Source organism: Oncorhynchus keta, chromosome 34 (assembly GCF_023373465.1).
Source record: "Oncorhynchus keta strain PuntledgeMale-10-30-2019 chromosome 34, Oket_V2, whole genome shotgun sequence".
In the NCBI taxonomy this organism is placed as follows: Eukaryota; Metazoa; Chordata; class Actinopteri; order Salmoniformes; family Salmonidae; genus Oncorhynchus; species Oncorhynchus keta.
The window spans coordinates 81,472,204-81,484,349 of NC_068454.1; the positions used below are offsets into that span (position 1 = coordinate 81,472,204).

The following is a 12,146-nucleotide window of genomic DNA, read 5'->3' on the forward strand; positions in this document are numbered from 1 at the left end:
GTGCTGCTGCTCCAGTTTCAACTGTTCTGCCTCCGGCTATGGAACCCTGACCTGTTCACCGGACGTGCTACCTGTTCCAGACCTGCTGTTTTCAACTCTCTAGAGACAGCAGGAGCGTTAGAGATACTCTTAATGATCGGCTATGAAAAGCCAACTGACATTTACTCCTGAGGTGCTGACTTGCTGCACCCTCAACAACTACTGTGATTATTATTATTTGACCATCCTGGTAATTTATGAACATTTGAACATCTTGGCCATGTTCTGTTATAATCTCCACCCGACACAGCCAGAAGAGGACTGGCCACCCCTCATAGCCTGGTTCCTCTCTTGGTTTCTTCCTAGGTTTTGACCTATCTAGGGAGTTTTTCCTAGCCACCGTGCTTCTACACCAGCATTGCTTGCTGTTTGGGGTTTTAGGCTGGGTTTCTGTACAGCACTTTGAGATATCAGCCGATGTAAGAAGGGCTATATAAATACATTTGATTTGATATGCTGAGCACTTGTTGGCTGCTTTTCCTTCACTCTACAGTCCAACTCTTCCCAAACAATCTCAATTGGGTTGAGGTCAGGTGATTGTGGAGGCCAGGTCATCTGATACAGCACTCCATCACTCTCTTTGGTCAAATAGCCCTTACACAGCCTGGAAGTGTGTTTTGGGTCATTGTCCTGTTGAAAAACAAATTAAAGTTTCACTTCACTAAGCGTAACCCAGATGGGATGGCGTATCGCTGCAGAATGGTGTGGTAGCCAACACTGGTTAAGTGTGCCTTGAAATCTAAATAAATCACAGACAGTGTCACCAGCAAAGCACCCCCACACCTTCTCCTCCCAACTTCACGGTGGGAACCACACATGGAGATCATCCGTTCACCTACTCTGTGTCTCAAAGACATGACGGTTGGAACCAAAAATCTCAAATTTGGACTCATCAGATCAAAAGACAAATTTCCACCGATCTAATGTCCATTGCTCATGTTTCTTGGCCCAAGCAAGTCTCTTCTTATTGGTGTCCTTTAGTAGTGGTTTCTTTGCAGCAATTGGACCAGGATGGCCTGACTCACGCAGTCTCCTCTGAACAATTGATGTTGAGATGTGTCTGTTACTTGAACTATGTGAAGCATTTATTTGGGCTGCAATCCGAGGTGCAGTTAACTCTTAAGGAACTTATCCTCTGCAGCAGAGGTAACTCTGTGTCTTCATTTCCCGTGGCAGTCCTTATAAGAACTACTTTCATCATAGCACTTGATGGTTTTTACGACTGAACTAGTCCAGAGTGACTGACCTTCGTGTCTTAAAATAATGGACAGTTGTTTCTCTCTGCTTATTTAATCTGTTCTTGCCATAATATGGACTTGGTCTTTTACCAAATAGGGCTATCTTCTGTATACCACCCCTACCGTTTAACAAGGCACACATGTTACTGGAAATGCATTCCAGGTGACTACCTCATGAAGCTGGTTGAGAGAATGCCAAGAGTGTGCAAAGCTGTCAATCAAGGCAAATGGTGGCTACTTTGAAGAATGTCAAATATAAAATATATTTTATTTGTTTACATTTTTTTTGGTTACTACATGATTCCATGTGTTTTGACATCTTGTTGATGATATTTAAAAAATATATATGATGGAAATGTTTGATCTATTACATTTACATTTACGTCATTTAGCAGACGCTCTTATCCAGAGCGACTTACAAATTGGTGCATTCACCTTATGACATCCAGTGGAACAGCCACTTTACAATAGTGCATCTAAATCTTATCTATGCTATAGTCAAAAGTTTGGACACACCTCATTGGTGTGTCCAAACTTTTGACTATAGCAGATCAAACATTTCCATCATATATATTTTTTAAATAACATCAACATTGCCACACTATGGAGCGCGTCTGTCAGCTACTGAAATCAGGGGGAAACGGCTGAGCTGCAGGTTCTCTGGCCATTATTATTTTTATTTTACCTTTATTTAACTAGGCAAGTCAGTTAAGAACAAATTCTTATTTTCAATGACGGCCTAGGAACAGTGGGTTAACTGTTCAGGGGCAGAACGACAGATTTGTACCTTGTCAGCTCGGGGGTTTGAACTAGTCCAACGCTCTAACCACTAGGCTACCCTGCCGCCCGATGGAGGGTTGATATGCTGCTCCATGAAATCCGCCCTTAGTAACCGGTAAGGCCTTGAGGGGGGAGTCAGGTTCTCCCAGTCAGCAAGATGTTGATTGATTTCCTGTCTATATACAGGTCCGTCAAAAGGAGCATGAAATCTGACAAGCCTAATGGAAACTGATAGGTCAACCATAAGGGAATGAAAAGCTTTACCATAAGCTGTCAATCTCTCTCTCTGAACCTGTGTGGTTCAGTAATGTAGAACATGTAGCCATGACTACTGCTTTAGTTATCAGATGCATTAACGTGAGCCATGCATCTGGATACAGTCTAACCCTGAAGCATTTGACGTTGATCTACAGAGGATGACTCAATTATGTTCTCCTTAATTCTACTACACCCAAACTTGCTCTATAGTCTCTAGACTAGTGCTAAACCATACACAGAAGATGCAGAAGTCCAGTTTGTCTCTTTATTCAGAATAATACGCGTAAATTATAATACAAGCAACCAGTTAAGACATTCAGAATGGATGGAACAGTAACATACAGTACTCTCCCAGAGTGGTTACTATGGTGATGGAGTACAGAGCAAGAGAGAGAGGATGAGGGGTCATTCACAACACTAGCTCACATGTCAACATGTAGAGGAGAGAACTATATACACTGTAATGCCTCAGATATCATATGCTCACACACACACACACACACACACACACACACACACACACACACACACACAGTATATTGTCTGCACGCACAGATATGAACACTCAGGCACATGCTTGTGCAGAAAGACATGAGTACAGACAGAGACGGGCCCACACACTGGCACACAGAGGCAGATGCAAAAGTCAATAAACAATCTAGCTACGGTCACACAGCATCCTCCCATTGTGACTGAGGAGAGGAGAGAGGGGGTTGCTGCATGCTGTCTGCCAGGGACAGAGGGAGGAGAGGAGAGAGAGGGATGCTGCATGCCGTCTGCCAGGGACAGAGGGAGGAGAGGAGAGAGGGGGTTGCTGCATGCCGTCTGCCAGGGACAGAGGGAGGAGAGGAGAGAGGGGGATGCTGCATGCTGTCTGCCAGGGACAGAGGGAGGAGAGGAGAGAGGGGGTTGCTGCATGCCGTCTGCCAGGGACAGAGGGAGGAGAGGAGAGGGGATGCTGCATGCCGTCTGCCAGGGACAGAGGGAGGAGAGGAGAGAGGGGGATGCTGCATGCCGTCTGCCAGGGACAGAGGGAGGAGAGGAGAGAGGGGGATGCTGCATGCTGTCTGCCAGGGACAGAGGGAGGAGAGGAGAGAGGGGGTTGCTGCATGCCGTCTGCCAGGGACAGAGGGAGGGGGGGGGATGCCGTCTGAGGGACAGAGGGAGGAGAGGAGAGAGGGGGGGATGCTGCATGCCGTCTGTCAGGGACAGAGGGAGGAGAGGAGAGAGAGGGGGATGCTGCATGCCGTCTGCCAGGGACAGAGGGAGGAGAGGAGAGAGGGGGTTGCTGCATGCCGTCTGCCAAGGACAGAGGGAGGAGAGGAGAGAGGGGGATGCTGCATGCCGTCTGCCAGGGACAGAGGGAGGAGAGGAGAGAGGGGGATGCTGCATGCCGTCTGCCAAGGACAGAGGGAGGAGAGGAGAGAGGGGGTTGCTGCATGCCGTCTGCCAAGGACAGAGGGAGGAGAGGAGAGAGGGGGATGCTGCATGCCGTCTGTCAGGGACAGAGGGAGGAGAGGAGAGAGGGGGGGATGCTGCATGCCGTCTGCCAGGGACAGAGGGAGGAGAGGAGAGAGGGGGATGCTGCATGCCGTCTGCCAGGGACAGAGGGAGGAGAGGAGAGAGGGGGGATGCTGCATGCCGTCTGCCAAGGACAGAGGGAGGAGAGGAGAGGGGGTTGCTGCATGCCGTCTGCCAGGGACAGAGGGAGGAGAGGAGAGGGGGGGGGGATGCTGCATGCCGTCTGTCAGGAACAGAGGGAGGAGAGGAGAGGGGGGGATGCTGCATGCCGTCTGCCAAGGACAGAGGGAGGAGAGGAGAGAGGGGGATGCTGCATGCCGTCTGCCAGGGACAGAGGGAGGAGAGGAGAGAGTGGGATGCTGCATGCTGTCTGCCAGGGACAGAGGGAGGAGAGGAGAGAGTGGGATGCTGCATGCCGTCTGCCAGGGACAGAGGGAGGAGAGGAGAGTGGGATGCTGCATGCTGTCTGCCAGGGACAGAGGGAGAGAGGAGAGAGTGGGATGCTGCATGCTGTCTGCCAGGGACAGAGGAGGGAGGAGAGAGTGGGATGCTGCATGCTGTCTGCCAGGGACAGAGGGAGGAGAGGAGAGAGTGGGATGCTGCATGCCGTCTGCCAGGGACAGAGGGAGGAGAGGAGAGAGTGGGATGCTGCATGCCGTCTGCCAGGGACAGAGGGAGGAGAGCATGCTGGAGGGACAGAGGGAGGAGAGGAGAGAGGGGGTTGCTGCATGCCGTCTGCCAGGGACAGAGGGAGGAGAGGAGAGAGGGGATGCTGCATGCCGTCTGCCAGGGACAGAGGGAGGAGAGGGAGAGGGGGTTGCTGCATGCCGTCTGCCAGGGACAGAGGGAGGAGAGGAGAGAGGGGTTGCTGCATGCTGTCTGCCAGGGACAGAGGGAAGAGAGGAGAGAGGGGATGCTGCATGCTGTCTGCCAGGGACAGAGGGAGGAGAGGAGAGAGGGGTTGCTGCATGCCGTCTGCCAGGGACAGAGGGAGGAGAGGAGAGACGGGGTTGCTGCATGCCGTCTGCCAGGGACAGAGGGAGGAGAGGAGAGAGGGGTTGCTGCATGCCGTCTGCCAGGGACAGAGGAGGAGAGGAGAGAGGGGATGCTGCATGCTGTCTGCCAGGGACAGAGGGAGGAGAGGAGAGACGGGGTTGCTGCATGCCGTCTGCCAGGGACAGAGGGAGGAGAGGAGAGAGGGGTTGCTGCATGCTGTCTGCCAGGGACAGAGGGAGGAGAGGAGAGAGGGGGTTGCTGCATGCCGTCTGCCAGGGACAGAGGGAGGAGAGGAGAGACGGGGTTGCTGCATGCCGTCTGCCAGGGACAGAGGGAGGAGAGGAGAGAGGGGGTTGCTGCATGCCGTCTGCCAGGGACAGAGGGAGGAGAGGAGAGAGGGGGATGCTGCATGCTGTCTGCCAGGGACAGAGGGAGGAGAGGAGAGAGGGGGTTGCTGCATGCCGTCTGCCAGGGACAGAGGGAGGAGAGGAGAGACGGGGTTGCTGCATGCTGTCTGCCAGGGACAGAGGGAGGAGAGGAGAGAGGGGGTTGCTGCATGCCGTCTGCCAGGGACAGAGGGAGGAGAGGAGAGAGGGGGATGCTGCATGCTGTCTGCCAGGGACAGAGGGAGGAAAGGAGAGAGGGATGAGGTAGTGGAGGGTTAGAGCTCAACAGGGGATAGGAGAAATAAATAGCTAGCTGAACTGATCAACTGATGTGTACGAGTCAACTTGTTCAAAGGCACTTGGAAAACGAGGAAGTCGATTATAGTGGTTTCCAAACGTCAGGATGCGGTTTGGTTTCAGAGAAAAGGCTTGGGTGTGTGTCTGTTAAAACTCTGTACTTACAGTAAGGGAAAAAAAACGATAAAACATATGAGTAGAAAATAGCATAAACGTATTTGAGTAAAACAGTTTGGCAACTAAAATCACAGAGTACTTAAAATGACAAAACAAGGCATCTCAAGCAACTGTATAAAAGTGATGCATAGCCAGCCGTTCAGAGCAAAGTATGCCGAAGTCAGTGGTTCAACGCACAAAACCTTCATATAAAACCTCACTGGTAGAGTGCTGCAATATCAACAGTCACCAACAGAGGGGGCTGTATCCCATTATCTGATTCACCAGTCGTGTGGATGGGAAACTGAAGTTACACACACACTAATCTAAGGTACCCTAACTTTGGAAAATGGAAACCTAACAAAATATGTTTTAGTGTCACATACACTGGATAGATGCAGCCATAGTAGTACGGCGCCCCTGGAGCAAATCAGGGTTAAGTGCCTTGCTCAAGGGCACATCGACAGATTTTTCACCGTCTTGGTTTTGGGTATTCGAACCAGCGATCTTTGCGTTACTGGCCCACCGCTCTAACTGCTAGGCTACCTGCCGCCCAGATTAAGACTTGTGGGGGGAAAACTGATCGTAGATCTGTGCCTCTGGGCAGCATTATACATTAGAGTAGCTTCCTTTCCTGCTGTATGTATATCCTGTCCTAGTTACTGATCTGAAAACACTACTACTCCTTCTACCTAGACCTGCCAGTAGACATCCGCCATATTGCTTTTACTTTATTCCACAGCCCCTTTTTGCTGACACAGCTAATTTACTAAAGGCATAGCAGTTGTGCATTACATGTTCTCTGACGTTGTTAAGTTTGTTTTTAGTTCAGGAGTTCATCTGTATCACTCAGACAACGTCTCTATGGCATGTCTAGTCAGTGGCCTGTCCATGTAGTGTGGGGCTATGATGATACACAGGAAGGATTAGACATTAGAATGTATGGAGTTCCAACTGTTCCAATCGTTTCCATTCACTGACAATTCCATTTAGCTCCCAGTGCAGATGTACTTCCTGAATGATCTGGATCTATAGCTGGCCAATCCTTCTTCATGTCACTCTGGGGTGGGGTGGTGGGAGGGGAAGTAAAGTTATAGTTAAGGGTCAGAGGTTATTTGAGGTTAAAGACTGCCAATAGGGGGCGCTCCTCCCTCTTCTGCCAGGGGCTCTTCTTCTTCTCCTCCTCCTCCTCTCCGTGGTCGTCAGGGGCAACAGACAATAGGGCCGGTTGGTCATGCTCAGTCCTGAAGACCACGCCCTCGGACTCTGTGAGTGTGAGTGGGGGTGGAGAGGAGGAGGATGAGGGGGAGGAGAGGGGTGAAGGAGCCTCTTCCTGTATCATCCCCTCTCCTCTGTGTTCCTCTTCCTCTCCTCTGTCCTCCTCCTCTTCCTCTACTTGTTGATGTCCCTGTGTGTTCTGCAACCCTGGACCTAAAGGGCTGTCCTGGGGGCTACACTCAGGAGTCTCCCCCTCCAGGTCATCCACATATACCCGCTGGGTGTAGGCCATGGCAGGAGGGCCACTCTTTGTCCTCCCCCTCTCTCTGTCTTTCTCTCTTTCCCTCTCTCCTACCTTCCTCTCTACCTCCCTCCCCATCCGCCCTGCTCTGGGCTCATTCAGGTCCACCCCGGAGTCCAGACTTGCGTCGTTTCCGTTGACATGTCTACCACCACTGTTGTTACCATGGCTACCTCCTCCACCTGGATTCCCCTTGGCTTGCCCAGCCCGCTGCAAGTCTATGTAAGAGTGTCTTATGGCGTTAGACCGACCGTCCAATGAGACGAACCAGGCGCGCGGGTGTGTGAGGGGCTTCCCTCCCCGCAGTTCCATCAGTTTCCTCTCAGCCAATAGCGTGTCCTCGCCGTTCATTTGCATAATCCCTGACTCCCCAAGTGCTGTCGGGATAGACAGGGACTCTGATAGGCTGCTCCACTCCCCTTGCCCCTCTCCTTGTCCCTGGTTGGCTGAGGCGATAGCATAATCGGCGTGTGTTTGCCCCAGGGGCTGCTGGGAGTGTGAGGCGTTGAGCTCAGCCTGGATGGTCTCCAGGTCACTCTGCTGGTCAGTCTGTAAGAACAGGGCCTGGCCACACAGCGGGTGCTCCCCCGGCAGGCGCATGTAGTGGGCTGGGATCACCAGGGTGGGCCGGATCCTCCTGGGGTAACCGTCTCCTCCACTCAGCAGGTCCACGGAGCCACAGCACAACAGCTGGCCCGGCCTGGGGAGGGAGAGGGGCAGGGAGCCCAGGTGGTCCACAGACCGGGACAGGAGGTAGTCTGGGGGTCTGCGCTCACACCCCTCCCCTCTGATAGGGGAGACAGGTGGGGAGCAGGGCGAGGTAGCCTCACGCACACTAGTCCCGCCCTCCCCAACACCACTCAATTGACTTGCTGACGCCTGCACCTGATTTGAGGAGGAAAGTCTATCTGGGAGCTGATTGATGGATGAGCAGATAGAGGTGTATGATTGGCGGTAGCCGGCATCCGTCCCGGCGGAGAGGGCTGACTTTAACAGAAACGTCTCCACAGACTGACGGTAGTCTCTGCTGCGCGGCGTCAGGTTGCCTAGCGACGAGCCATGACGACTTCGGCTGTGGTTTCCTAGAGACATGCGGCTGTGGTTGCCATGGGAGACCAGGTCATGGCGATCGTAGGAGGAGGGTTTGAGCATGGGTGTGGTCATGTCGGGTTCTGCTGTCGTAGAGACCAGCTCCAAATGAACCTAGAGATGTGATAAGGTTTTAGTGTCAGTTTCACAGACAGTAGCGCTATGCCATTATCTAACATGCTCTTCAAACAGAATACACAGAACACACAGGGAACAATACCATCAATACACACTAACACAAAAGTGAAACAACTCAACAGAATATTAGCTGTGATTATAACAATAGAAAGTGCACTGGCAGTGGCAAAGTGCAGTGGCAAAGGGAGAAAGCATGTTTGTATGAAGAGACCAGTGGTCCCTGGCCTGGATGTTGACTGACCTCGCTGCTGATGAGGTGGGACATAGAGGTGGACTGGTCTCTCTTACTGCCCTCCAGACCAGACGACAGCGTCAGCTTCCGCTGGGACAGACGAGGCTTCACACAACCACGCCTGGAAAGAGAGAGACAGGGAGATAGTGAGGGAGAGACAGGGAGATAGTGAGGGAGAGACAGGGAGAGAGAGAAACGGGGAGACAGGGAGGGAGAGACAGGGAGATAGTGAGGGAGAGACAGGGAGATGGCGAGGGAGAGACAGGGAGATAGTGAGAAACGGGGAGACAGGGAGGGAGAGACAGGGAGATGGCGAGGGAGAGACAGGGAGATGGCGAGGGAGAGACAGGGAGATGGCGAGGGAGAGACAGGGAGATGGCGAGGGAGAGACAGGGAGATGGCGAGGGAGAGACAGGGAGATGGCGAGGGAGAGACAGGGAGATGGCGAGGGAGAGACAGGGAGATGGCGAGGGAGAGACAGGGAGATGGTGAGGGAGAGACAGGGAGATGGCGAGGGAGAGACAGGGAGATGGCGAGGGAGAGACAGGGAGATGGCGAGGGAGAGACAGGGAGATGGTGAGGGAGAGACAGGGAGATGGCGAGGGAGAGACAGGGAGATGGCGAGGGAGAGACAGGGAGATAGTGAGAAACGGGGAGACAGGGAGGGAGAGACAGGGAGATGGTGAGGGAGAGACAGGGAGATGGCGAGGGAGAGACAGGGAGATGGCGAGGGAGAGACAGGGAGATGGTGAGAAACGGGGAGACAGGGAGAGGGACGGGGAGACAGGAGAGATGGTGAGAAACGGGGAGACAGGGAGGAGAGAGGAGTGACGAGGGAGAGACAGGGAGATGGCGAGGAGAGACAGGGCATGGTAGTGAGAAACGGGGAGACAGGGACATGGTGAGAAACGGGGAGACAGGGAGGGGGACAGGGAGATGGTGAGGGAGAGACAGGGAGACAGGAGGGAGAGACAGGGAGATGGCGGTGAGGGAGAGACAGGGAGATGGTTGGTACCTGTGTCTAGTGGGGACATGTGTGTGTTGGTACCTGTGTCTAGTGGGGACATGGTGTGTGTTGGTGAGGGAGATGGGGAGATGGGGAACCTGTGTCTAGTGGGGACATGGTGTGTGTTGGTACCTGTGTCTAGTGGGGACATGGTGTGTGTTGGTACCTGTGTCTAGTGGGGACATGGTGTGTGTTGGTACCTGTGTCTAGTGGGGACAGGAGTGTGTTGGTACCTGTGTCTAGTGGGGACATGGTGTGTGTTGGTACCTGTGTCTAGTGGGGACAGGGAGATGGTGTGTGTTGGTACCTGTGTCTAGTGGGGACATGGTGTGTGTTGGTACCTGTGTCTAGTGGGGACATGGTGTGTGTTGGTACCTGTGTCTAGTGGGGACATGGTGTGTGTTGGTACCTGTGTCTAGTGGGGACATGGTGTGTGTTGGTACCTGTGTCTAGTGGGGACATGGTGTGTGTTGGTACCTGTGTCTAGTGGGGACATGGTGTGTGTTGGTACCTGTGTCTAGTGGGGACATGGTGTGTGTTGGTACCTGTGTCTAGTGGGGACATGGTGTGTGTTGGTACCTGTGTCTAGTGGGGACATGGTGTGTGTTGGTACCTGTGTCTAGTGGGGACATGGTGTGTGTTGGTACCTGTGTCTAGTGGGGACATGGTGTGTGTTGGTACCTGTGTCTAGTGGGGACATGGTGTGTGTTGGTACCTGTGTCTAGTGGGGACATGGTGTGTGTTGGTACCTGTGTCTAGTGGGGACATGGTGTGTGTTGGTACCTGTGTCTAGTGGGGACATGGTGTGTGTTGGTACCTGTGTCTAGTGGGGACATGGTGTGTGTTGGTACCTGTGTCTAGTGGGGACATGGTGTGTGTTGGTACCTGTGTCTAGTGGGGACATGGTGTGTGTTGGTACCTGTGTCTAGTGGGGACATGGTGTGTGTTGGTACCTGTGTCTGGGGACAGTGGGGACATGGGGTGTGTGTTGGTACCTGTGTCTAGTGGGGACATGGTGTGTGTTGGTACCTGTGTCTAGTGGGGACATGGTGTGTGTTGGTACCTGTGTCTAGTGGGGACTGTGTCTAGTGGGGACATGGTGTGTGTTGGTACCTGTGTCTAGTGGGGACATGGTGTGTGTTGGTACCTGTGTCTAGTGGGGACATGGTGTGTGTTGGTACCTGTGTCTAGTGGGGACATGGTGTGTGTTGGTACCTGTGTCTAGTGGGGACATGGTGTGTGTTGGTACCTGTGTCTAGTGGGGACATGGTGTGTGTTGGTACCTGTGTCTAGTGGGGACATGGTGTGTGTACCTGTGGTGGGGACATGGTGTGTGTTGGTACCTGTGTCTAGTGGGGACATGGTGTGTGTTGGTACCTGTGTCTAGTGGGGACATGGTGTGTGTTGGTACCTGTGTCTAGTGGGGACATGGTGTGTGTTGGTACCTGTGTCTAGTGGGGACATGGTGTGTGTTGGTACCTGTGTCTAGTGGGGACATGGTGTGTGTTGGTACCTGTGTCTAGTGGGGACATGGTGTGTGTTGGTACCTGTGTCTAGTGGGGACATGGTGTGTGTTGGTACCTGTGTCTAGTGGGACATGGTGTGTGTTGGTACCTGACATGGTGTGGTGTACCTGTGTGGGGACATGGTGTGTGTTGGTACCTGTGTCTAGTGGGGACATGGTGTTGGTACCTGTGTCTAGTGGGGACATGGTGGGTCTAGTGGGGACATGGTGTGTGTTGGTACCTGTGTCTAGTGGGGACATGGTGTGTGTTGGTACCTGTGTCTAGTGGGGACATGGTTGTGTGTTACCTGTGTCTAGTGGGGACTACCTGTGTCTAGTGGGGACATGGTGTGTGTTGGTAGTGGGGACATGGTGTCTAGTGGGGACATGGTGTCTAGTGGGGTGTACCTGTGTCTAGTGGGGACATGGTGTGTGTGGTACCTGTGTGTCTCTAGTGGGGACAGTGGGGACATGGTGTGTGTTGGTACCTGTGTCTAGTGGGGACATGGTGTGTTGGTACCTGTGTCTAGTAGTGTTGGTACCTGTGTCTAGTGGGGATGGTGTGTGTTGGTACCTGTGTCTAGTGGGGACTGTGTACCTGTGTCTAGTGGGGACATGGTGTGTGTTGGTACCTGTGTCTAGTGGGGACATGGTGTGTGTTGGTACCTGTGTCTAGTGGGGACATGGTGTGTGTGTGTGGGGACATGGCAGGTATCCCACCTGTGTCTAGCTGGGGAGATGCTCTTCAACCAGGCCCCTGATATACTCTTCAAACACAGTAAATCAGTGTAAAACTTTTTAGTCAATGTGCTGGCAGTTCTCCAGCCAACCACTGTGTCAGTCATAACTCACACTGGCCAGGAGCCATATGAGCTAGAATCATCATAACATAGCCAGACATGGTGTAAGTGACCTGGTTTTTATTTCGTCACCTGTGATCTAGTGGGGAGCGTAATCTCTGTCTATTATAGATGTCTGATGCAACCC

At 52.8% G+C, this 12,146-nt stretch overlaps 1 protein-coding gene across 1 annotated transcript in view; it reads right to left on the bottom strand.

The window, feature by feature from the left end:
* Positions 1–5,300: 5,300 nt before the first annotated feature.
* LOC118375927 (protein FAM171A1-like) overlaps positions 5,301–12,146 on the bottom strand; it is a 40,563-nt gene continuing 33,717 nt past the window's right edge. The window contains exons 6-9 of the mRNA XM_052492689.1: positions 11,880–11,916; positions 11,601–11,610; positions 8,659–9,414; positions 5,301–8,393 (exon numbers count right to left, since the gene is read on the bottom strand). Of these exons, the coding sequence (XP_052348649.1) occupies positions 6,783–8,393; positions 8,659–9,414; positions 11,601–11,610; positions 11,880–11,916 (2,414 nt within the window). The 3' untranslated portion in view covers positions 5,301–6,782. The remainder of the gene's footprint in view (positions 8,394–8,658; positions 9,415–11,600; positions 11,611–11,879; positions 11,917–12,146) is intronic.